This window comes from Macaca nemestrina, chromosome 2, assembly GCF_043159975.1.
Source record: "Macaca nemestrina isolate mMacNem1 chromosome 2, mMacNem.hap1, whole genome shotgun sequence".
Classification (NCBI taxonomy): Eukaryota; Metazoa; Chordata; class Mammalia; order Primates; family Cercopithecidae; genus Macaca; species Macaca nemestrina.
This window is the reverse complement of record NC_092126.1, coordinates 146,403,427-146,430,947: the sequence shown is the minus strand read 5'-3', so window position 1 is coordinate 146,430,947 and position 27,521 is coordinate 146,403,427. Positions and strand designations below refer to the sequence as shown.

Here is a 27,521-nt window from a genome sequence, read left to right as displayed (position 1 = left end):
GCAAAGATTTCATGACAAAGACTCCAAAAAGCAAGCACAACAAAAGCAAAAACTGACAATTGGGATCTAATTAAACTGAAAAGCTTCTGCACAGCAAAAGAAACTATCAACAGAGTAAACAGAAAACCTACAAAATGGAAGAAAATATTTGCAAACTATGAATGTGACAAAGGTCTAATATCCAGCTCCTACAAGGAACTTAAATTTACAAGAAAAAACCCCATTATAAAGAGGACAAAGGACATGAACAGACACTTCTCAAAAGAAGACCTAAGTACAACCAACAACCATATGGAAAAAAGCTCAATATCACTGATTATTAGATAAATGCAAATCAAAACCACAATGAGATACCATCTCACACCAGTCAGAATGGCTATTATTAAAAAGTCAACAAATAACAGATGCTAGCAAGATTGCAGAAAAAAGAGAATGCTTATACACTGTTGGTGGGTGTGTAAATTAGCTCAACCTTAGTGGAAAGTGATTCCTCAAAAAGCTAAAAGTGGAATTACTATTTGCCCCAGTAATTCCATTACTGGGTTTATACATGGAGGAATAGAACTCATTTTACCATAAAGACATATGTACGTGAATATTCATTGCAGCACTATTCACAGTAGCAATGACATGGAACCAACCTAAATGCCCATCAGTGACAGAGTGGATAAAGAAAACGTGGTACATACACACCATGGAATACTATGCAGTCATAAAAAAGCATGAGATCATGTCTTTCGCAGGAACATAGATGGAGCTGGAGGCTGTTATCCTTAGCAAATTAATGCTGAAACAGAAAACAAAATATGGGGTGTTCTCACTTATAAATGGAAGCTAAATAATAAGAACTTATGAACACAAAAAAGGAAACAACAGACACTGTGGTCTACTTGAGGGAGGGTGAGAGGAGGGAGAAGAGCAGGAAAGGTAACTATTAGTTACTGGGCTTAATACCTGGGTGATGAAATGATACATACCGCAAACCCCTGTGACACTTGTTAATGTATGTACAAAAGCTTCCATATACCACAAACCTGAAAAAAAAGTTAAGTGTGCTTACGAGCTCTGTGAATCTGCTGAAATGATGGCACATGACAGGCTGTCGTCAATCATTCACCACCACTCCCCACCCTGGGCCAAATTTCTCTGTGCAAGAGTGGCTATTTACTTTGGTTACAAGATAAAAATTTATGTAAGTGGTTGAGCCTAGACTTAGGAGCACTAGTTTCAGAAAAAATGAAACTATATATATTTCTGTGTTTTTTCTTCCAAGGCCAAGAGTAGTTTTGTCCTAAGACAACAGTAATCAGTATTTTTTGCTTCTGTTTTGTTTTGGTCTTCTTTACACTCTTTAACTACTTTATACCTTTCACATCCCTTATACTCTTAAAACTTATTGAAGACTTCAAAGAGGTTTTACTTCTAGGTTGTAAATATCAGTGGTCACTGCTGGAAACTGAAACAGAACCACTACTATGATGCTTATATAATGATGCAAAGGAAGATAGCAAAGATAAAAGCATTGCAAATTAATAACATCTCTGTAATAGGACAAAGTTAGTTCTGGCCTCATGGACCCCTGAGATCTGTCCTAAAATCAAGTGTCAGTTTGTTCCAGAATGTGAAAGAGCAGAACCAAAGACACAACTCAGAAAGTAAAACTTATTTGCCTTCGTTTTTATAATACCTGAATCTGGAAATCTATAAAACCTATTAAGATACTAGCAAAGCTTTCTCAATTTTGATGAGCTTATTTTCCTTGTTTACTAATATCTTCATCTGCAATATAAAGTGTTATCATTTTTGTTGTGTGTAATCTGTCCAGATAATACAGATTTTGTTCTCACCAGAGTGACTTCTACACTTTGAATTGACATCATGATGTCCTTGATTATTAAGAAAACAATGCCGGGTGCAGAGGCTCACACCTGTAATCACAGCACTTTGGGAAGTCAAGGCTAGTGAATCACCTGAGGTCAGGAGTTCGAGACCAGCCTGACCAACATGGCAAAATCCTGTCTCTACTAAAAATACAAAAATTAACCAGGTGTGGTGGTACATGCCTATGATCCCAGCTACTCAGGAGGCTGAGGCAGGAGAATCACTTGAACCCAGGAGGCAGAGGTTGCAGTGGAGCCGAGATTGCACCACTGCACACTCCAGCCTGGGTGACAAAGAGAGACCTTGTCCCCGGAAAAAGAAAAAGAAAACAAGCAAAGTTTCCTCACTTATAAAACAGATAAGGTTTTCCACAATTGTATAATTTTCTATGCTTATTTGTGTGTTTTATTGTCATATCTTAGTCCAAATCACTCACCTCTGAGTTTAGTTTTTTTTTTTTTAATTTTGCTTTCACCTAATCAGATTTTTAATGTACAAAAAATCATAAAGCTTTCAGGACATCTGTTACACCTAAAACTGTCTTTGAAATTTCATAGAAGGTTCCTGGAAATTCACAAAGATTTGTTCTTTAGTCTTATAAAAAAAGAGGAGCTAGAAGTCATCTGGTTCATTTGCTCTGTTACTACTATGAGTTGTATGGGAAAAGTCAAATAAGACTACTATGAGTTGTATGGGAAAAGTCAAATAAGAAGAGTTGCTCAGCCTTCCCTAGATAAAATTTGCACTGAAGAATATTATTAAAGTAAATATTCAGAAATTATAATCCTTAGGGGAAGTTCCAAGAGATCTGTCACTGTCTTCACTGCACATGACGTGTTTCCATTTGTCAAAGTCTTGGTTATGCTTTGTCTGATGATGTAGGTAACAACAGTATACCTCAGACATCGGTCAACATAGCCCATCAGCCAAATAAGGCCCATTACCTGTTTTTATAAAGTGTTATTGGAACACGGACAAGCCCATAGATTTATCTATGGCTGCATTTGCACTACAATAGCAAAGTTCAGTAGTTGTGATGGACATGTTATGCCTCACAAGCCTAAAATATTTACTAATTGGCCTTTTACAGAAACATTTTGCTGATGTCCCATATAGTGTTATCATACATAAGTTTAGTTATTAAAATGCTTACTTGGCTACAACCTCACTTTCTAAATTTAAATCTAGCAATTTTTAGACCAATAGATTTCAACTGGGGATGCACATCAACGTTACCCATGGAGTTTTATAAAACTGCAATTATCTAGAATCTACTGCAGACTTACATAATCTTTTTACTTGATATTCTTGCTATATTCTTAGTATGCTAGGTATATTATGCCTCAGGATTATTACGTGCTATGTATCAATATTTTTTTCTGCTGTGAAAATTATGTTCATTATTTGTATAAATCATATACAGCATTCCCTCTCTTCTTTGAAAATAGCCTTAATCATTATTCTTAGAGACATTTTATCAAAAACATTTTTGATTATCTTTATTATCTTGTTTTGCATGCCACAGAAACAACCAGATTTCCTTGTCAGCTGGATTATTCTTGACATGAACTCTCATTAGGTCTTTCACATTTGCAAATTGCCAATAATAAAATAACCACAGCCTTTTGAGTCTCTGTCATCTACCGATAGCTTTTGTTTTTCTGTGACTCTTCCCTGAAAGCTCTGCAATCAGGTATAAACCCTCTTATGGCCCTGAGGAAAAGGATTGAATCAGAAGGCATCATCTGGGCAATTTTTCAGATGATAGAAAAATTTTCAGATTTCTTTTTAATCAAAAACTCTGCTCCATGATATTGCTACTCAAAATTCCAGTGGAGCAAGAATTAACGACCTAGGACTGAATTAACTAATGAAAGAGATTATATTGCATTATTTTTTTGCAATATTTGTTGATGTTAGCCTAATATCTTATATTTTGATTAGATAAGGAAGCACTTTTCTATCTTCTTAAGCTTTTGATAATTCATAACAATTTGGTAGGCTCTGTTTTTGTAAACTGAAATGAGACATTTGCAAAGGACATCTGATTTCTTTTTCATGGACTCTCCTACCTTCAATTCAGAAACTCTTATTGAATCCCCTTACTTTACATGACAGTATATGTATTTGCATGGTTTCAATGTATCTGTCTTCCTTTTCTACCAGAACATAACAGGAAATATTGGTATGCCTCCAAAGCCTTGCCTGGTATATCATATTTTAGGATGATGTTCTGTTAATCAGGTATACTAAGCCACACGTAAGAAAGTAAGATGGCCTTTTAGGAAGCCTTTGCAAGAAAACTGACCAGGTACCTGGCTTTACAGGATCTCATTATTGTGGGTATGGAATGTCATTTTCTAGTAGGTCAAGAGTGTTGAGGTAATTTGGGAACCTTGAGAAGGGAGAAATTTGCCCCAATTCATAGATAATGCAGGAGAAACCTGGTAAAATTTCTTGGGCTTGGCCTCCTGGCCTTTGAATAGCAAATGACAGAGCCCTTAAAAATCTAATCTGAGAATCCTCATGAAAACTTCCAGCAAAACAAACTTAAGCTATCCTCCATAGTAAATGAATGTTTGCTTCACCTACTTAAATGATCAGGCTAGGCCTGAGACCAGTCTTATGATCACAAATACCCTTTTTTGAGATTATTTTTGGTCAAAAGGCGGAAGACTGTAATAAGCAAACTAATGATTAGTATCTCCAATGGAAAGTTATGCTATTTTTTTTAATAGAACAAACCCTTCTAAGTTATCTGTTCTCTTTCATTACCTTTGAACAGTTTTATGACTCTGTAACTTATAACTAATTTACAGCAATGAAAAATAAGTCTTGCCTATAGACAAACAGATGAATTCTGCCCAGTATATTTAGAAAGTCCAATTGACTTCTCTGTCCCCTATCCCAAGGCAAAAGCCAATTTTGTGTCTATTTACACATTTGTTTCAGCATTCTTTATTCAATGTAAATGTGTGCTGCTCTTATTTCTCCTTTGAATTGGCTGTAACATCTTCCTTGTGTTCTCATTAAAAATTAGTTATATAATAAAATCTTAAACATGTATTAACATTTTAAAAAATTACCTCCAAAGTTTCCTTTCAAATTGTCAAATTAACTTGAATCCCACCTCCCCATATGATTGAAACCTATGACAAATACAACAGTAGGAGGAAAACAAACAAAAATCCTAACATTCCAGATGTTAGGAGAAAAATGGTGGAAAAAATAAGCACACAAGTTGTACAGTGTATTCGAAGGTGATAGTGTTATAGAGATAAATATAAGTCACCAACTCTGTGAGCTGCTGTTCTGGAAATGTAACTCGCTTGTACAATTTTTCTGTGGGATGTAACAAAACCTAGAACAATAACTCTTGGAAATCCTCAGTGCTATTTATGGCCTATCAAGGGTCCTGATCTCTGTGACTTATGTCATAAAACAGTAGAAATTTGGGGTCTAAGGGTACTAAGACAACAGCAACAACAACTTTCAATAAGTGACATACTGTACCAACTAGTGATAACCTTCCTTCCCTTAGGTTACAAAAGACAGCCTCAGGCATGTGGACTTGAGTGTTTATTTGACGGACTGATTTTTTTTTTTCTTCATGAAATGAGTAAAGATTTATACTTCACCATGTGTGCCTAGCTCTTTGGGAAAGAAATCTAAGTTCACTGTATCAACTGAAAATAGGCAAGTTTGATCAAAGGGCATGTATCTGGGCATTAGTGCAATATTCAATGTGGTGGCTCTAACTGGGCAGAATTTATTTTTTAAGTACAGTCTACATTACATATTTGTAGGAAATCAGAAGCCTGTGATTTTCTTTACCATTTCTCCTAATAAAATGAGTTTATAAAATATCACTCATTCTGTCAGTAGATGCTTTGCCAACCAGAATAATCCACAACTTTGAAAAGCTTAACTTACCAAACTCATACCCCACATGCCAGAAAGTCTCTGGAAATAGTATAAATGGCCAAAATAATTACGAATCGGTGGTAGTGATGGCAGAATCTCCTGCTTTTATACAAGACACATCAAAGCACAAAACGTGTAAGCTTCAAAGAATTCCTCATTGACTATCAGCCTACCTTAGAGAATTCTAACTTCTAAAAAAGTAATTTCTTCTGAAATAACTTTCTTTATTATGAAACAGTAACAGGCAAATTACCTACAATCACATCTCCATAAAGATTTCTATTCTGAGAACTACATTTTCTGGAAATCAATGGAAGGCTAATTATGCCCGAGTAGTCCCTGATGCTGAAAGCCTGGGTGCAGGGGAGAGCACAGAGGAGATGTGGATTGTTTCCTCCTGAGATGGTATCTCTCATCTCCTTTTGGTGGTAGGCATATGCATCTGTAAGTAATTATAGAGAGAAGCATTCTGACTTTCAGTTCTTTCATCTCTGTAGATGATAATCGGAAAGATGGATACTAAATTAATATGAAGAATAAAACACGAGAAAACAGAAAAGAGCTGTGTTAAATTTTGGTGTTCATTCTACAGCCTTTATTTCACAGGGTGTAAAACCTGATTCACAAAGTGTCACCTGATTAGGGGAGGGAGGGGGAAGCTTTCTTCAGAAGAATGGGATGCCTGTACTTTCCCTGCCTCTTCCGTGTGCAATTTCATTCCAAGGGCATCAAAGCCAGGGCTGCTCATAGGCATTATCCCTTTATTTACATGCTCTCCCCTTATCCTGTTTTCCAAAGATAAGTGTTTGTTTAACAAACAAAATGACTTTTTTTTTTCCCTGCTAATATGTGTTCCCTGATGAGTTTTCCTGACAAGTTGTGTGCCATTCACTCTGCTGGTTTTCTTTGCAACATTTCTCCCTTCCTTCTTTTCAGCATGGCTTATTGTTCGTTATTCTTCCTCTCTTTGGCTGCAGAGATGGACACTGATTAGTCCTATCCAATGAACACATGGCATCACCCTGACAACTACTATTGGTCAAGGAGACACTTCTTCCAATTCGTCTCAAGGAAACTGACAGGAAAAATTTATTTCCTCATGCTTGAGAGTTAGGGTCTCTCTTTCCTGTGAGACAGAAACAAAGAGGTACATGGCCCCAGTTGCTCCAGTAGCATATTTTGAGCATGAATTCTTGAAGACTCCTGGAGACACTGACCACAAAGAACCTGAATCCCGACTTCCTATACATGAGAACACACACATCTCCTTGGTATTCAAGCCGCCTAGAGCCAGGTTTTTGATCTTTGCAGCCCAAAATATTTTAAATAGATACAAGATTTGGTGCATCTCATTGAGCCTCAGAAGGTTATGTCGAGTAACTAGACCTCTGATTTAAGGGTTATGTATTCCAGTCTTGTGGAGGTTTTTTTCATTTATTCATTCAACATGTACTTATTTACTACCTGAAGTTTACCAAGAACCTTGATTAACACAGCCAGATAGAACCCCTGTCTCTCTCACTTATGGTCGAATGTAGAGGTTCTTAAGGTTTGTGGTGCCAAAGACCTCTTTGGAAATGTGGTGAAACCTGTGCACCCCTTCTTAGAATGCCTTTAGATGCATAAGACAAAATGCACAGCATTACAAAGGAAGTCAGAAGTCAGACATGTTGAATGACAGTAATCAAAATGCTTTAAGAATTTTGACACTGTTAAGTATACATGCTTCTCTATTAATGCCTTAAGTAACAAGATCAAGGCAGCTGGTTTAATAACCAGCATTTATAATGCAATTATAATGCAATTATAATGATGAACATAAATGATATTTTGAGATAGCCGCAACAAGAGTAATGTGATGGGAATCTGTGAGTTTTAACATGTGCAAAGACTCCATGGCAGGGCAAATCATGGCAAGTGTTAGGCATTGAAGCCTGTGTGGCTGTATCACAGGGAGTGGCAATGAGGAATATGAATAAAGTTGCATTGGTAGACATTGGCTATCTGTTTTATTTCTGTCTTTCTCTCTCTCACACCTCCCACCCCTAAAATAACTTTAGCAAGAGAACTGCATGCAAAATAGCAATAAAATAACTGTACAAAAGAAATCACAGATGTCACTTTGGAAATGAATGTGCCTATCCATCGATTCAGTTAAACATAAATTTCCCCAGAGATGCTATACTCTCAATTATAATAAACTTTGGTTAAGATGATATGGGCAAATTATAAGGCATTTTAATAGGTAACTTAAAATCATACATTAAGGACGAACTGTTAAAAATTCATTTTATGATGGGGAAACTGATGCCCAGAGAGGAGAAGAACACCAGAGGGCACACAGGTAGACAGGCAGAACTTACTGCAGCCCTGGCTCTTTAACTCTATTTCACTACACTCTGTTGCTTCTAAATACCCCGTTCAACAGGACAGGCATAACTAGGTCATTTGTGTTGCTTACCAAGAGTTTTTATTGACAACTAAGAGCTCTAAGGAGTAATCCAAATAGAATTATCAAATTCTAAACTTGTCCCTCTGCCAGCCCCATCTCACCACCTCAACCCCTGGGATCTAGAATGAGAATTTTATTTGGTGTGTCTCTCATTTATTCCACATTTCTCTGTGATAAAGAAAATCCATTTCCCACTAAATTAAAACTGCTTTTTCATCCTAACAAACACTATACCCCTGGTACACACCAGAATAAAAATAAATTGATTTTTAAGTATCCACTGAAAACAACAACAACAACAAAAAACAATAAGAAGCATAAAAATCATGGTGCCTCTGTGTGCCTTCTGAACAATTTAGCTAGGAAAAAGGATTCCTATTCTGCAGATAGCAATTGTGTCTATGATGGCAACATCTTTGGGCAGTTTAGTAGCCTCAGTAAAAACTTCAGTCTCTCAGATATTTTGCAGAATGATGCTAAATAACCTGTTTGGTTGAATTGTTGCTAAGGTGATAAGATAGCTAATGAAATAAACCACTGTATCACTCAAAAAAGAGGAACTTTCAAAGGGCCTCAATAGCCTATGTCCTCCTCCCACGACCATGTACAGCTGAGTCCAAAAACCAAGCATTCCATTTTGTGCTCCCGAATCAACAGCAGGTAATTGACAGCCTTACTTAGGGCTTCATGATTTCAGGTTGTCATTAAGTCACCTGATTTTCAAGAGTATAAGATTCTTTGTCAGTTAATCTTATCTGTCCTTCTGACAATCCCCCCTCCATAATAAAGCTGTAAAATACTTTATCAGTCATATAAACATTGCCTCTTTCTGCAATGTTTTACTAACTATAGAGTAGACATCTTTCTTTGGATGCTGAAGCAGGCACAGATGTCCCTATGTCAAGCTCTGGATATAAGACCAGAGACAACAACCTCTGGATATAAGACCAGAGACAAACACCTACTTCTGAAAACCACACCCCAGGGGTTAATGTGAAAACTGGATACAAATGTTTTGAGGACTACGATTTCTTATCACTCAGGATGCAGGGACTAAAGCTTAAAAATATTTCCACAATATATCATCAAGCGATCTGAACCTCTTTGGGGACCTACAATAGCCAGGGTGAAGTAAATGTATTTCAGTTTTATGAAAAGAAACAGACTAACAAAAAGATATTAAAATTCACAGTGTTGAATTTTGTATGGCAAACATTAATTTTACAATAAAAAATCAAGAACTAAAAATAATGGAAATGTCAATATGTAAAGACATCAAGGTACTCTCAGTGCATTATGGGAAACATAATTTGCATATAGCCCATCAAATGAAATCAGTTGCTGCCACTGATGATAGGCTCCTAGGAAGGTCACTGAGATAGGAGTCTCTGTTCTCTATATCATTTCTACAGTCCCTTCCAGTTGAAATATCTGAGTAGAAATTATCTTTCAAGAGGAATTTATGGAGATTTAAGAAAAGGATTTAAGTCCCTGCATCCTTGCCCTATGGTCTCATTAACTATGGATATCAAGATATCTTTATATCATTATATTCAAGCTTGTAGTCCTTCTGGAAAGAAATTCATGTCTCAAGTCATCAATGGTCCATTTTTAATCCACCAAAGTCAATTATTGATTATTTCACTATTGACGCAAACACTTATTTTTTCATCATGGAGAAGCCCTTCTGTGCTGTCAAGAAGTATCTGTACCCAGCCCACTTTGAAGTGTACCTCATTAAACACAGAATTGCCAATAGGATTTTCAAAAGCTTAAGCAAAGATGGAAATTTAAAAAAAAAATAATTTTATAATTGTTCCAAGGATTATAAAGTCCTACTTTATTTTCTTATAAAGGACAACTTCAAGATCCTTGCAATCAACCCTCACAAGCAAGATATTCCTTTCATGATAACTGGTAAAAATATTTTAAAGAAAGTTTCTTTGCTCTATTATAGGGTTCAGAGTCATTGTATCTTTGCTGGGGAGAATGCTGGATAAATGGGTTACATATGAAAGCTGAGTCTGCCTGTGTTATCAAAGGACAGGTTGTTGGTGTCAGCGTTCACTGCGACAAAGATAGTGCTCATCAAATATCCATGTGCTCCTCAACCTCCCCCAGGTATTCTCCCACTGTTCCCCTACTCCTGCAACCTCAAAGGACATGTGTCCAAATAGCACAGCTAGAGGATAGAGAAGAGCTGCCCAACTTTCATGAAACTTTACTTTGTTACCCACCACTGGGATGTGGGGATTTATCTCTTACTGCATCACACCTGTGCAGCTCTACGTTCCTTATCTGCAATATGTCAGATTATGATGACTGAAGAAGAGAGTCCTAAGATCCAGAGATGCTTCTAATTTGCATGCAGATTTTGCTGATTGCCAGGAAACAAACAACTGTATCCTAGGGTCAAGGAATTTGTTCCTTTGGTCTTCCAGAGAATGAAGCTTTCCCTCATTCTCTGCTTAGGGAAGTAGAAAATGGGATGAGGAGAAAAAACTGCCTCAAATGTAATAAGAGATCTGTTGTCCATCACCAACTTCCCATATTCCTCATTTATGATGTGTCTTGGTCAACCCAGGTCTATGTTATTTCCTAGAAGAGCCTTCTTGCATTCTTGGTATCTGCCAGCACTATAGGATCTATTTGTTGAAACTTGTAATTCTAACTTCTAATGTCATCCATGGTCCTAGCAAAAAACATACTTTAAGATCTCATCCTCATGGAAACAAACCAAAAATGACCCACTGCAAGAAACAAAGGTACCCTGGATCAGAAGTCTTTTTATGTGCACTGTCTAATAGATAGAAACCTTATATCCTTCATGTGCACAATGACCCCAGGATTGATGTGCTAAATCCAGTATATTCGAGTCTGGTAATGGAAGATCATGGAACAGTCTGCTGGACTGCAAGGGTCAGCAAACTATGGTCCATGGGCAATTTATAGCCTGTTTTTGTGTGGTCTACAAGCTAAGAATGGCTTTCACATTTTTAAAAGGGGATATAGTTTGGATATTTGTCTCCTCCCAAATCTCATGTTGAAGTGTAATCCCCAGTGTGGGAGATGGAGCCTGGTGAGAGGTGTTTGGGTCACTGAGGCAGATCCCTCATGGCTTGGTGCTGTCTTTGCAATAGTGAGTGGGTTCTCACAAGATCTGGTCATTTAAAAGTGCATGACACCTCCCCAAACTCTCTTTTTGGCTTCTCCTCCTGCCATGTGAGATGCATACATCCCCTTCATCTTCCACCATGATTGAAAACTTCCTGAGACCTTCCCAGAAGCAGATGTTGCCATGCTTCCTGGAAAGCCTGCAGAACCATGAGCCAATTAAACCTCTTTTCTTTATAAATTACCCAGTCTCAGGTATTTCTTCATAGCAGTACAAGAATGGCCTAATACAGAAAATGTTACAAAACCAACCAAGCAAACAAACAACAAGCACATCACTGTAATAATGATCTCCTCACTCTTCTGAACTTTAAAGTTTCCTTTTCTTGGAAGATTACTGTCTTCACCAGACAAACACTTAAAGACACCCTCCCTTGATCCTATAACCCTCTCCAGCTACTACCCGGGTCCTCACAGCTGTGCATGTGCTTTACGAAATCATGACAGTGAAACCCCTTGAAAGCCTTTATTATGCTCACAGAAGCTCTCTCTCCTCCCATTCTCCCTAGCACCACTCTAGCCAGGCTTTCACCAATACCAGTCCATCAAATCACTCTTGAATTCTGCAGTAATAAGCTCAGTGTGATGCTCTAGTACTTCTAAGCAGCATTTGAAAAACAATGGTTCATTCCCCCTTTCTCCTCACCCTTTCCTCAATCACTTTTTGGGTGACTGTTCCCTCACAGTTGCCCTCCTCTCTATTGCGATATTCTTTTTCAGCTCCTTTGCTACTTCCTCTTCTTTCCTAGTTTAAATATTGGAGTATCTTGGGCATCATTCTTACTTTTGTATCTACAATTATGCCCACATGATCTCATCTAGTCTCCAGGTTCCCTGTATCATTTGCAGTCTGATAATTCCCAGCATCTCTCCTGAATTCCAGAATTGTGTATTCAACTCCCAGCTGACATCTTTACCACCATTCATAAGCATCTCTATGTTACACGTCCAAAGTTGCCTTTTTCCTGCCAAACCTGCCCTCTCCTCTAGTCTTGCCTTTTCAGAAATAACTCTACTGTTGACACAGCTGTACGCACACCACCTGTGGAGTCATCTGGATTTGTCCCTTTTGTTTATAACTCATATAGCATCAATCACCAGATTAAGTCTAGCTCATCTTCACATCTCCCTAATCAAACTGTTTTTGAACACCTCTAACTCATTCCTCCAGCCCAGGCTACCATGGTCTTTTGCCTTGATCACTGTAACAGTGAACAGTGCCCTGGCTTATCTTCCTGCTTCCACTTTCACCCCTAGAGTCTATTCTTCTCCAAGACAGAGTGGTCCCTTTAAAATGTTTAGTCAGATCATGCTCAAAATCATCCAATGACTTCCCACACAATGCAAAATAAAACTGAAATTTCCCCTCATGGCCTATATAATGTCAAGGGATCAGGATCCTGCCCCCTCCTGGACTCTTTCCTGCCTGTTCACTGCAGACACAAGAGTTTCCTTACTGCTCCTCTTGCCAGTCTTACCCCTGCCTTGGCGTCTACCTGTCCTTGCATTTGCTCATCTCTGGCCTGGGCACTTTTCCCTACTCCCATCTCCAGTTATATTCATGACTCCTTCTCTTGCTTTGTTCTCTATTCAAGAATACTCCCACCTCCAAGATGGTGTCCCTGACCACCCTCTTACTCTCCCTCCCACCACATCACAGCATTTAAGCAATTTATATATTATATGCTAATATTTGATTAATTTAACCACTCTCTCACTCTCCCTCCCATCATATCACAGCATTCAAGCAACCGATATATTACATACTCATATTTGAATTGTCTACTTTATCCCATAATGTACACATTCAACAAATATTTGACAAAAAGAAGAGGAAAGTATCTAGCAGACCCATGTAAAGGAGTTTAACCAATTATGTTTGCTTCTAGATTCTTCTCATTACTACTTCAGCTCATGTATTACCTCCTCACTGAAGCCTTTCATGACTACCAATCAGAAGTAGCCCTGCTCTCTCCAGTCATTCTCTATTCCCATGCACCTGTCTTTGTCTCTTCAGAGCACATATCATTATCCAAAATGATGTGTAGCTTTATCCAGTTACTATGTAGATTTCATGAAGCACTAACTTTTTCAATGTTGTTCACTGTCCCCAAGGCCTAGACTGTGCCAGGCAGAAAGTTGGTATTTGTAAATACATATTGAATGAATGCATCAATCAACAATTGACTGAATAAAATATTTCTTTGCAATAGAAGGCACAAGAGGACACAGGATAAGAAAATGAGGATTGTATCAGAAATACACATGTATACACACACACACACAGAAAGGAAGACGGGAATAGAAGGCATTTACCCACCCTTCCACAATGATGAGTTGACACTTTTAACCTCATAAGAAGTTGGGTAACTCACCATCTGCTGGTTTCTCCTAGACCACATATCTCTTCTTGCGCTCTGTGTGGGGGCCCTGAGCTTTGAGAAGAGCCTGCAGATGCTTTTGCAGAGGCCCAGATGGTGGTCAGGATGTGTCTGGAATCTCAAATCATCCCTGGCTGCGGCTCACCTCTGTAACCTGCTTTGATCTGAAATGCTTCTGATGGGTTTCCAGAATGAATACTGCTGAGGCCTGTCGGGAAGACAGGTTTGGAAGTTTTGCATTTTTGGAAATGCACCCTGCTGTCAGTAACCCCATGTTTGTATTTACATAGAGGATGGTGAAAAACAAATGAACTCATTAGGATGCCAAGTAAAAGGGCAATCACTCTAACCTGGGAACATGGTGAACCAAAAATATTATGTCTTGCTTGTTCCTATCCCCAGTGCCTAGCACACTGGCAGGGCTACAGGGTGCAGTTATGCAGGCAACACATCGCACAACTCCATGGGGTGGCATTCTCATCATAACCTATGTGAATAACAGTCCCTGGCATTACACAGGATGCAAAATACAACCTGCATGGACCTACACTGTGGTTATGATGCATGGCACGTGGACACAACAAGGTGCTGAATAAAATTTGCTGAATCAATGAGGGATTTTTTTAAACAAAGCCTAGGGGGCTAATTTGCTGTCTGGGAACTATCTCAGATGGCCACTGGACAGGTGAATGAGACTTGGAATAGTCACATCATTTCAGAAGAAAGGAAGAAAGAACTGGGGTCAGTAGCCTTGGGACATTGCCTGCAAGATTTGCTCACTTTCTGGAAGTTGTAGAACTTGCCTACATAATTGATTTGATAAAATGAGTTCCCCAAAGCTAGGAAAGTAGGATGCTTGTATTGTGAGTAAATCACTTTCAGTGGTTTGCTTCCCCTTCTGTGGATTGTGTCAAGGGTGTAATTTTGGAAGCTCTATCAAATGTGCAGGTGCTTGGGAAACTTCTATCTGGCCTCCCTGACCCTACTCTTGCTCCTCCACAGTTTTCTTCTTACCAACAGTCCAAGTTGTCATTCTAAAACACAAATCAGTTTCTAAAGCTTCCCACTTTTTCCCGTCTTGCTCAGAATAAATTCCTAAGCCCTACATATATAGCCACTGGCTACCCCCACCCCATTCCATTTTCTACTTCCATCCTTTACACTCCAGCTTCTGTTTCTCAAGTCACTCACACTCTCCTCTGAGCACCTTTTCCCTTGCTTTTCCTTTTGCTATTTCATTTCATGCAGGTTTATGCTTGAAGAGCACCTCCTCCAAGAAGCCCTCCTGACCATTCACATCTCATATAGGAGTCTCAGTAAGATCTATCTCCCATCTTCCTCTACTTTTCCTGTCTTTCTATCATTTTCTATTTGTTTGTTTGCACATTGTCTCACTTTTCCATAGAATATCATTTTCATGAGGGCAATGAATTTGTTTTGTTCCCCTTTCCATCCCCTGGCACCTAAACACGTACGTGGCACAGGGTGGCTTTTTGTAGACATTAGTGGGATGCATGAATAAATGTTTGAAATTGGAAAGTGCCAAAACCCAGCAAACTGGATATAACCACAAAATCACTGGAATATAAGGCTATGGATATGGGGCCATTCTTTCACCATCTGCTACCTGATAAAATCGTAATTTAATGATACCAAAAGGAGACATTTGGTGAGGCAATTGCCAGAAGCAATGATCTCATCAAAATAGTATTTTAAATGCAAAAGTGTTATTGTCGAGTCAGAGCTGCATAGAAGGATGCATTTGAGAAGATACTTTACCTAGCAAGAACATTTCCATGCATGGAAGTGCTCTTACTAAATATTGTTACATTATTGTGTAGTTATGTGTGGAAGCCCCATTCTCTTATCCATGGAAGAGGTTACCAGTCCACTCAGGTCTTCTCAGGTTTAAACTGTTCCTAGGCTGAGTGCAAGGGTAGGATTGGTGCTGGAATTCAGTTTCCCCATGTTTTCCAACACAAACTAGCTTCTCTCCAGCAGTGGACAAATGGCATATACACAAGTCGCCCTGCCACCTTATCCTCCAGGTTCATCTCCTACCATGCCTATCCTAGCTCACACTACTCTTCTAGTCGTTTCTCAAATAGCCTTGGCATGCTTCTGCCTCAGCACTTGCTGGTCTTTCTACCTGGAATGCTCTTCTCTTAGATCTCCTCAGGGTTTGCTTCTTTACATCTTTGTGCAAAGGTCGTCTTCTCAGTGAGCCCTGCTCTGAGTCCCTATTCCTAATAGCAGACTGTGTGCCCCATCCTGGTATTTCTTCTCTTATCTACTTTTTAAAAAATATTTGCCACAGTCTGATTTTCTCTTTATATTTCATTTATTCATTTAAAGTCTGTCTCTATCCACTAGAATGCAGACTTGGGAATTTATCTCTTTTACTTGCTCATGCCTCCTCTGCATGCACAACAGTGGCTAGGATATAGCTACCCACACATATGTATATGCATATTTTAATATAGATACATACAGAATGAATTAACTCATTCAATCCTCATGAAAACCTTGTGAGACAAATACTGTTGTTATTCTCATTTTACAAACAAGGAAACTGAAACCCAGAAAGATCAAGTAATTTGTCCAGGGTAAAATAATTGGTCATTTTTATTGTCCGTATCCCAGAGCATTATGTGAGTCAGGTCCTGATAAGCAACTTTCTTTGTCCCTTTCTGGCTCTGGGACCTTAGAAAAAAGACCTTAGAGGCTTTTGTAAGCCTCTATTTTCTACTCTGTAAATGGGGATGATATCAGTCCCTATTTAGAGTTTGGTGTGGAGTTTCAAAGAGGTAATCTATATGAAATGTTCAGACTGGTGATTGACACACAGAGAATGTTCAACAATTGGTGTTCTGGACTCTGATTTGCACCATCATTTTTAACAATTCTAAGTAGTATATTTTGTAGAAGTTCTATAATGCACTGTCACTTCCCTTTTGTTAGCTACTTATATTCTGGTGAACATTCTGGTACTTCTGTCTTTGAGGAAGTTTCTAATTTCTCCCCTTTCCAAAAATCCTAGAAATGGAACTACTGGGTCAAAAGTTGTTCATACTCTAAAAGCTTTTGATATATAGCATAAAACTACCCTCCTTAAAAGATCTGATCAGTTTGGACATTGATTTGTAATAGATAAGAATGTTCATTTTTCCCACATCCTCACCATCACTGTGTATTACTGTATGTTTTCATCTTTACTGTTCTGAAGACTAAAAATTACATATGAAATTGGACATTTTAATATATTCATTGAAGGAATTGATTTTGAAGTTATTTATTGAAATTGATTACCATTTTAGAAAGTCTTTTTTATGTTTAACAGTGCTTGGTCATCCTTGACCATTAGCTTTGTCTATGCAATCTTCATGACATACTCCCTTAGCAAGATTGATCTTGCACAGGCTGTTCTTGCTATAAACCTACTTTCTTATTTTCTCAGACATTAATGTACATGGCTCTCTCTAAATAGTTTATTGAGGGTAGAAACTGTATCATACTCCACAACAGATTCATTCATTCATTCTTCCATCTAATCCACAGGGATTTATTGAGCACTTACTATGTACCAGTCACTGCTCAGCACTCTAGGGATACAAAGTAGAACTGGAGACAGACCAAGGCCTTGCATTTAAGGTACTTTCATTTTAATGAGGAGATACAGGTACACATGAACAAACCAATAAGTGACATAAGTTACTGATGAATAGGAAGAAACAGAATATGACTGGGGTGGAGCTCACTTTAGCTGGGGTGGAGGAGAGTTAAGGAAGCCATGATATGTGTCTGTAGGCTGAGCTTTAAGTTCTTTGAGAAGAACACAGCATGAGAAGGTCTGTGTGACAGCCTCCTATAAAGAAGGCACATCCTGAACCAAGGTCCTGGAAAGGAAATGGCCCTGGGGTTTTCAAGAGCAGAAATACTATCAGCAAGACTGAAGAGAAGTCAGCAAGGATGAGAAGAAATTGGAAATGAAGGTCAGAAAGCTAAGAAAGCAATAGATTATCTAAGGCAGGTCTGGTAAGCTTTTCTGGTAAAATTCTGGTTTATAAATATTTTTAGCTTTGCAGGTCATATAATCTCTGTCACAGCTATTCAACTCTGTCTTTGTAGCAATAAAAGCAATGATAGGCAGTACGTAGATGAATGGATGCAGCCGTATTCCAATAAACCTTATTTATAAAAACAAGTTGCTCATTGGACAGGCCCATGGGCTGTATTTTGTGATCTTGAGCTAAACCTCCTGGGCTCTAAGAAAGAGTCTGAATACTGTCCTAATTGTAATGGTGGCAGGGAGGCAATGATAATAATAGTAACAGTAAGAAACCGCTGGAAGGTTTTCTAAAAAGCAAGTGATGTGATCCTCACTGGTTGGGGTCGCAGGTCATGTTACAGGTGCTTTAAAATGGATTGTTAAATAACAGGGGGACATTCTGAATGAAAAGGAAATTATTTTAAAACTCGATCTCCTAGAATATCTAGCTCAGGGGTGGTAGGCACTGAAGGAATAAAGATAGTATCACTACAGGGAACAAAAACCTTTCTTAGTTGCTGTTTCAGAACATCTACTAGTCAGGGTTTTTTTTTAAGACCTGTATGAAGGGAGGCCTTGGATCAAAAAATCACCGTTGGTTATAAGTCAAGCAATGAATTGGAACATAAAGCTGAATGGGAGCACACAGGCACATTAGAGAGACAATTTTCAATTTTAGGCATCAGAGGACCTGTTATAGACACCAGTGCTTCTGCATCAGCTAGACTGATTGTCAGTGTCACCATTAAGAAATCATTTCCTTACATTTTCTTTTCCTAACAACTGCAGTAGGAAGCTGGATTTCTATGAGAAAATCAAATGATGATTCCTTTCATTTCCCAAACCCCTTTATTAGGATCTAAAATTCAATAAGCTTGCTTACCAATCATCCACACAGCTCTCAACCCTGGAATAATATGGGACGTCTCCTCTTACCTGGCCATTTCTAGAGATTTCAGTCCAAGGACTGTGCCATTAACTTGCCTCTACTGTTTATTTACTGTTGCCATATTGTCAACAATGAAGCATCTTAAGATTCTGACCCATTCTTAGTAAACTGTAACTGGGTAATGTCCCAATTTAGAAACTAATACAAAGGTTCCAAGGCCTTATAAAACACTTATCCCAGCCAGGCGCGGTGGCTCAAGCCTGTAATCCCAGCACTTTGGGAGGCTGAGACGGGCAGATCACGAGGTCAGGAGATCGAGACCATCCTGGTGAAACGCCGTCTCTACTAAAAAATACAAAAAACTAGCCGGGCGAGGTGGCGGGCACCTGTAGTCCCAGCTACTCTGGAGGCTGAGGCAGGAGAATGGCGTGAACACGGGAGGCGGGGCTTGCAGTGAGCTGAGATCTGGCCACTGTACTCCAGCCTGGGCGACAGAGTGAGACTCCGTCTCAACAACAACAAAAAACACTTATCCCTATGCTGTCCACTCACTAAAGATTTGGGAAAAAAAGATCAGCATTTAAGTTGAACCTCAGTATATGGCAGTAGAAACATCTATGTGGTTCTTTACTCCTCAGTTAATTTCTTTATAAAAAATAATGCACAAGGTACTTCCATACCTCAAGATCTAGAACATGAAAATAAAAGAGAATGATCTGATTGCTGGGTTAAAACCAAGGGCTCCATTCATCCGGCATTTGGTGTCACACCAGACAGCAGCCTTCACCTCATCAACAATTTAATTTGGCCATGATGCCTCAACCCAGTAACTTTGACAGGGAACTGGGAAGGTTACCAGAGAAACACAACGGAATTGACAGAATTGGAAGGCAGATTTCGCCAGCCTAAATATTTGACCTTGATGCTAAAACCCAATCATTACAATCTGATCTAGGACTTTGGGTCTGTTAGCCAGAATCTCCCAAGTGTGAACAACTGACTCCTTATATATAAATCAAGCCTTTTTTGGAAACAATCTAAGTCCTTTGCAAGCGATAAATCACTAACGTGAGATCACATCTAAGTTGAAAGTGAGGATGAAGAGCCTGCAATATGAGAAGGAAAATGAGATGTTTTATTTCAGTCATTCATTTGTCCACCAATAGATTTCTACTGATTACTTACTGAGTGTGAGTTTCCTCCTGCAGGTATATAGAGACATCGAGAGCTTCAAGGAAGTGCTAGTTTAGTGGCATTAACTTGTCTTTTACATTCCTTGCCACAGTATACCTTGCTCTATGATCTCTCTATTGACTATTTGTGACCTGTTATCTTCCCCAACACCATCACATACATGAGACTTAGATGGGAAAATGTGGCTTTTGTTGAGTTGGGATATTCCACAGGGGTCCTCTTTGAAGCCTAAAATTGGATACCTATTTGAGGTTGTTCACTTCTCAATGCTTTATGACCCAAAAACTTTATGGCCAAACCCAGTCAGACCAATAGAGCCAAATGTGGTCCTGAGCTGGGTGGGTAGAGAGCAACCAAATGTACTATAATAGGTAACAAGCTGAGCCATCTAAAGGTGCATAACTCCACAGCAGGTGGCATGTGCCCTGAACTCTTATGCCCCAAGTGCCAGTCATTGGAGGATAGCTTTATTCATTAGGAACTGCTTACAGTTCAACAGCCAGAGATCCATTATACTCAGAAGAAACTAGTGTTGCGGTAACATACTGAGAATATACCAAAACAAGGAAGGCCGTATATGGGCAGTATTTCTAGTATACGGATATTTTTCAACAACAATTCTTATGATTACCCATAATATACATCCATTATTATGGTGTTGCAGTCTCATTCCAATGTCTCATGCTTTACTTCGGGAGGGAGGCTATAGATTGAAGTCAGTGTTCAAGTTTCCTCTCCACCAAACATCCTATGAAGCAGAGATGGGAGGAGAATCATATGCTGAGTTCTCATCTAACATTCTTTGGTATTAGGGGTTCGCTGGCCTCTTTCTGAAGGGGGACATAAAGGAACTATAGGTGATTGCCGGTTCTGATCCAATTTTTGCTCTAAGGGATTCTTCTCATTCTTCCGCACCCTACAGGTTGTGTGCTAACCTGGGTCTAAAAATATGAGCATTAGGAAAGTCCATTTAAATCATGATTGGTAGCCAGTGCCTGTCTTTCCAGGGTAAAATTTCACATCTTAACTGTCATACAATCCATTACTTATAAGCAATGAGTAATTTTCTAAAGCGTAAGCCCAGGCAAGTCACACTACTATCCTATAAATCATTGAAATACTTCTCCCCTTGTTTAAAGAACAAAGTCCAAGATCCTTAATAGGGCACACAGGATCTTCTAGGGCTTTACCGCTACCTGTCTCTCCAGTGTCTGCTCTTACAGTCCTGCTAATTTATACCACAGCCTCTCCCGACAGTTCCCCCAGATATGTGACTATTTTACCTTCTGGGGACCTTCCAGCCAATGCCTAGATAGACATATTTTGCTATGCGGAACCTAGGGTAGAAGAATAAAGTTATCCTTTACTGAGTATTTACCATGTGGTAGAGAGTGTTTAAAGAGCTTTACATACTCTAATTTGCACAATTCTAATATCATTACAAATATATTTCTAGGTTCAGTACTGTGCAAATAGGCCAGTTGGCATAAGGCCACTTAATGATTACATTTCAGGAAAAAAAGAGGAAGAGGAGAGAAAGAGAAGGGTTTCTGTACAAAGCAATTTGTCATGGGTTTGTGGAGGTATAATTAATATACAATAAACTATTCATGTTGAAGTATGCAAATTGATCAATTTTGACTTATATATCTGTGAATCCACCTCCACAGTCAGGAGAGTGAACATGTATTACCCCCAAAATTTTCTCATGCCCTTTTGTAATTTTTCAGCCCTTCCCTGCTTATTCACAGACAACATCTGATTTCTGTCACTACAGATTAATTTGGATATTTAAAAATTGATATAAATTGAATCATACAGTATATATTCTTTTATGTTCAGGGTCTTTTAATCAGCATTATTTGGAGATTTATCCATGCTGCTCAATGCATCAATTGTCCATTGCAGTTTTTTTGAGACAGAGTCTGGCTCTGTTGCCCAGGCTGGAGTGCAGTGGTGTGATCTTGGCTCACTGCAACCTCTGCCTCCTGGGTTCAAGCAATTCTCATGCCTCCACCTCCCAAGTAGCTGGGTTTACAGATGCACACCACCATGCCTGGCTAATTTTTGTATTTTAGCTAGAGACAGGATTTCACCATGTTGGCCAGGCTGCTCTTGAACTCCTGACCACAAGTGATCCACCCACCCCAGCCTCCTAAAGTGCTGGAATTACAGGCATGAGCCACTGCACCCAGCCTGGTCTGTTGCTTTTTACTGCAGAGTAGTATTCCATTTTGTAGATAAATCCATCCCAATTTGTTTATCCATTTACTTTTTCAGGAACACTTGGGTTGTTTTCAGGGTGGGGCTATTAGAAATAAAGCTACAAAAAAAAATTCTCATGTACTAGTCTTTACATGAATACACTATTTCCTTTCTCTTGGGTAAAATACATAAGAGGAATGGCTGGAGCAGTATGGTAGGTATATGTTTAATTTTTAAAAATACCTGCCAAGCTGTTTTCCAAAGCGCTTGTACCATGTTTTATATTCCTACTGGCAGTATATAAGAATTCTAGTTGTTCTTTATCCTCATTAGCATCTTGCATCATCAGTCTTTGAAGTTTGTATGCTAAGCAATTTAAATATTTTATTTTACTTAAACCTAGATGTAGGAATAATTAGACCTATGGTAAAGAGGAAAGAAGTGAAGACCAAATAAGTTACGTGATACATCCAGAATGTACAATGATTAGGCTCAAAGCAGTATAGGATGGTGGAGTAGAAGAAAATGCCCAAATAAACCAGCTTCTAGGAACAGAAGAAAAGAGGGTAAATGAGACTGGAAAGAATTCACAATTGGGCCAGTATTGTGACCTATAGTCTATGGAGCCGAGGATTTGGCAGTCCCCTGACTGCCCATCAGCACACCATGCTCTGTTATGCTTTCCTGTGCTTTGAGAAAGGTTCTTTCTGAAAATGAGAGATGGTCTCTGATGCTTTGAGAAAAGCAAGGCAATGGAAATGAATCAGTTTATCCCAGTTCTGCTTATAAAGGTGAGGCCTGGATCCCTATGGCTGTGTCTCTTAGTGGCTGAGGTCTCAAAGTGCAAGAAACCTAGGGGGAGAAGTGAGCTCCAGGGAGTTCTCCATGGGAGGTGGCAGGAAGATTCAAGGTCTGTTGTTGAGTCTTCTCTTTTAGAAGGAATTTCTCTTTCTGAGTATCTCTCTGTTCAAACTTTCAGTGATTAAAACCTTTCTTTTAATGTTGTAAGCTATTCCCTTATTTGTTTTAGCTCAGTTCAGTTTTATACAGGCCCTCGATATTTACCTGCTGAAGTAGCTATTCTAGCTAAAGCAAGGGTCTAAGATGGTTGAGACTCCAATTATCCTAGGTGACTGCATCTGAAATTAGTTGATTCATTATGGCAGGAAGAAAAAGGACTGCACCATCCCAAGCCACTGCTAACATCAGCCTTGCAAACAGCTGGTTTCTGACAGCTGTTTAGAGAGAAACTCAGTTATCACCAAGGTCACAGCAGGCAACAGAAAGAAAATAGTTTCATAGGCTTCTGATAGAAACACGAACAGACAAAACCAAACAGTAGAGGCAAGACCTCAGCAACCAGTATGAGTTCCTATCACAGCATGAGTGCACAAATGGCATCAGCAAAAACTATGTACTGTGACACCTCTCTCTCCTGTGTTCCAAAGCAAGGTGAAGATTCTTACCAAGCATGCTAGAAGAGAAAATATGGATTTTTGTTTTAAAATAAGTTTGGGTATGTGTGTAAATATGTTTATGTTTATATGACTGGAAGTTACAACCAGATGATTGGACAATGATTGTCTCTAGGATGTGGGATAATGAGAGTTCTCTTTCTTTGGCTAGTTGTTGTTGATAATAGAGATTACTTTGGGAGGCTGAGGTGGGCATATTACGAGGTCAGGAGATCGAGACCATCCTGGCTAACACGATGAAACCCCGTCTCCACTAAAAATACAAAAAATTAGTCAGGCGTGGTGACAGGCGCCTGTAGTTCCAACTACTCTGGAGGCTGAGGCAGGAGAATGGCATGGACCTGGGAGGCAGAGCTTGCAGTGAGCCGAGATCATGCCACTGCACTCCAGCCTGGGCAACAGAGTAAGACTCTGTCTCAAAAAATAAAAAAATAAAAAAAAATAAAAATTAAATAGTGGGCAATGTTATTTTCTAAATTAAACAAATTTTGAAAACTGTATTTCTATTAACAAAACAACATAACACAAAATAAAAGACTTACTCTACTCACATATTTTCTTAATGCTTAAAAAGTCCAAAATAGCTTTCAAACCTGCTCCATCTTTTTCAGTCCCTTAAGCTTTCTTCAAACCAGTGCCATCTTTTGTCAAAGTATTATAATAGATACTCAACTAGTTTTCTTACCTCTAGCTGCTTTTCACCCTCAAGCACTATTTCTAAAATTCTCAATTCAAAATACCCTATGCTCACATTTCTCCCACATTTAGAAATTTCTGCTGACTCTTCATAGCTTCAAGGAGAAAATTCAAACAGAGCCCTTCACAATTTGGCTTTGCTGCTTTTTACCATATCTTTGCCTCTGCTATAGAGTCCAGCCCTACAAAACGAGAGGGTGGTGGAATTGCGTCAGAGGAAAGATCATGCAGAATTCAACAGGCACATAAGGCAATAATTCCTCTTAAGGTAGAACAGGTATTTCAGCTTACAAGCTACAATATTTTAAATTAACTTGACCCACTATGTGGAAAAGATGGGCCTCTTGCCAAAAGTTAATTTGGAATTCACATTATTCCAAAATTTGCACATAAAATGATGTTTCATTAATTCTGATTATACTCTCACATTTTATGAGTCAAAGTCCATGTAAGTGCAATCTGTCTCTTCTCTATGTGCTATGTATTGAAAACACTGTCCCTCACTTTTTAACATGTAATATAATTTCTTATACATTGTCATGTCACTTTTTCTGCCTCTAAATTTTAGTCCACTTGTCATATTTTTTGTGAAGCTCCTTCTCCATGTGTCTGTCCTTCATTCTTTGTGCTACAACTGTCATATTTCTCACGCTTATTCAGTGTTTGTTTGAAGACCTACGTTGACCATTAGTGTATGAGTTCCTAATGGAAAATGCCACTGTTTTATCTCTGCATCACAGTCCTTAACAGAGTACCAGGGGCACAGTACATGCATTGTAAGTTTAACTACTGAAATACCATGAGAAAAATTTAAGCAAATGAAATAGTACAGAAGCATAAACTAATACATAGCTTCCTAAGAGAACCAGGGCTGCTCCTTGCTGTATGGCATTTGGCAATTTAACAAAAAAGGTTTGTAATCAGAGACAAAACCAACAAGAATTAAAGCACACCCCAATTCCCTGACTATTCTTTAAGTAGATTAATCTTTACGAAAACTATCATTGGTTTTCACACAATGACAGCAAACAGCTGAATGGGAAGAAGCATCAAGAATCCGAAACTAAATCAGAAATAGCAATGGATTTCAAATTCCAGTTCTGATTTGTTAATAGTCCTTGTCTTAAACTGTATAAAAAAAGATTTCAAGACCATACCAGAGTACAGGGGAAGTGTGTCATAATTGATTAGTGATGTCTGCCTTGGGTATGGATGGAGAAACATTTATCTACCTGCCAAATATTTCTGATCCCTGTATTAGTTCTGGGCAGATTTTACTTTGTGTTTAGATTCTGAGGCACTATCTGTTACTTGTAGAAGATCAAAAGGTCTTGGTCTATATTCTCAGCCTCACAAGAAATACTGCTGGGGAACACCACTGTCTACCTATTCTATTGGTATCTCTGGTCCCAAGACCAGGGACTTGGTTCTGACTTTTTAATGGTCTCTGGCCCAAGTCTTGGGACTGACGCTTCATTTAGACATTCTAATCTTTGACTTTGTCTTTGACTGTGGATTAGTGTCTTTCTGATCTCCTGGTTCCTTGATTTCTGGACCTTCACTTTGCTTGAAATGGGAGTTAATTGATTCCCAAAGGTTCTGAAGTTAAGAATCAAGTAAATATTTACAGGATGTCTTCTGTAAATGGGAAGAAAGTAGTAAGGCTTTTAAAAAGTATGGTTGGTATCTACTGGCATTTTTCCAACAAACTTGAAAAGTGAATAGTTCTATGCCCCATTCTAGACCTGTCAAACCAGTAGGGGATTACAGGGTTGGGGAGATATGTGATAATTTGTTAAATTCCTCAGGGGATGATCATGAACATGAACACAATTTGAAGAACCACTGAGATAAGAACCCTGAACTGGCTCAAAGTTTGCCTATAGTTGCCCCAATTCGGTCATTTAGTGACCAAAGGCTCCAGTGCAAATCAAGTTACTTAAGTTTTGTAATGTACTCTGGTTCTGTTATAATATGCACAGAAAAGTGGCCTGTGGGTGCCATTTTAGAGGACACAATTCTTTCTTCAAGCCACTTTCCTTTTTAGCAATTTTCTCTGCCCTTCAATTGCCTCAATCTTTTTCTTTTTCCTCTTCTTACCATCCTCCTATCTAAACAAACACACTTGTACACAAAGGAAGACCTTTGAGAACCTATGATCCCATTCCTTGTGTATCAAGATCATTTTCCCTTTGTAGAGTGACATTGCACAAAGCATGTCTCCCTGCCTGTGTATAAGGATATGCTGACTTACCTAGAAAGCTCTTCAGGCAATAACTGGCTACAAAGCTCCAGATGAACATATCATCTATAGAATTTTTCAGATTTTGACAGGGTAGGCTGCATGTTCCCTACCTGAAGCATACTTCTTTTCCTAGATGTGCAACTCTCTGTATAGATACAAACACAAGGCAAGCTTTTGCTTTTTATAGAAAATATTCTAGTCCTCAACAGATAGTGCCAGAACAAAATAATGGGATGTTATCACATCACACTGGGCCAGCCAGCTTCCACTGTGCTATTGATGTACCAGTTTTAGTGTGTTCTTGCATCATTACATCACCTAAATATAATTCCTGAATCATTCCCTTGTGGTTACAGTTCACCACTTCCATCCCTGGCCACGTGGTAAGATGCTCATTCTAGAAGTCATGGGGTTAACAATGATAAAACAAGATAGCAGTGTCTCCCATATCCTCCTTAATAAAAGCAAAAATAAACTTCATGGGGGTTAATATTTTGCAAAAAAATAAAAATAGGCCGGGCGCGGTGGCTCAAGCCTGTAATCCCAGCACTTTGGGAAGCCGAGGTGGGCGGATCACAAGGTCAGGAGATCGAGACCACAGTGAAACCCCGTCTCTACTAAAAATACAAAAAATTAGCCGGGCGCGGTGGCGGGCGCCTGTAGTCCCAGCTACTCGGGAGGCTGAGGCAGGAGAATGGCGTGAACCCAGGTGGCGGAGCTTGCAGTGAGCCGAGATCGCGCCACTGCACTCCAGCCTGAGCAACAGCCTGAGACTCCGTCTCAAAAAAAAATAAAAAAAATAAAAAATAAAAATAAAAATAAATAAATAAGGAAAAGAACACTGCCTGCCCTTAATGTTGTGCTAATAAATTTGACAGAAGTTTTTACAGATATTCCTAGCATAATCAATATAAATTCAATTTCTTGAAACAGTAAATTGTTATTACTGAACTCACT

General features: G+C 38.9%; 1 protein-coding gene and 1 long non-coding RNA gene across 14 annotated transcripts in view; one reads left to right on the top strand and one right to left on the bottom strand.

The window, feature by feature from the left end:
• LOC105477634 (glutamate metabotropic receptor 7) overlaps window positions 1–27,521 on the bottom strand; it is an 898,220-nt gene that overhangs the window by 133,894 nt on the left and 736,805 nt on the right. The window contains exon 9 of one of the 9 annotated variants that reach the window (XM_011734200.3): window positions 19,136–20,691. The exons of the other annotated variants lie outside the window; for them this stretch is intronic. Coding sequence (XP_011732502.2) covers window positions 20,647–20,691 — 45 coding nt within the window. The 3' untranslated portion in view covers window positions 19,136–20,646. Of the gene's footprint in view, window positions 1–19,135; window positions 20,692–27,521 lie in introns of those variants that run through there. 9 annotated transcript variants of the gene reach the window in all.
• Window positions 1–27,521, top strand: part of LOC105477633 (uncharacterized) — a 438,407-nt gene that overhangs the window by 350,933 nt on the left and 59,953 nt on the right. The window lies entirely within an intron of this gene.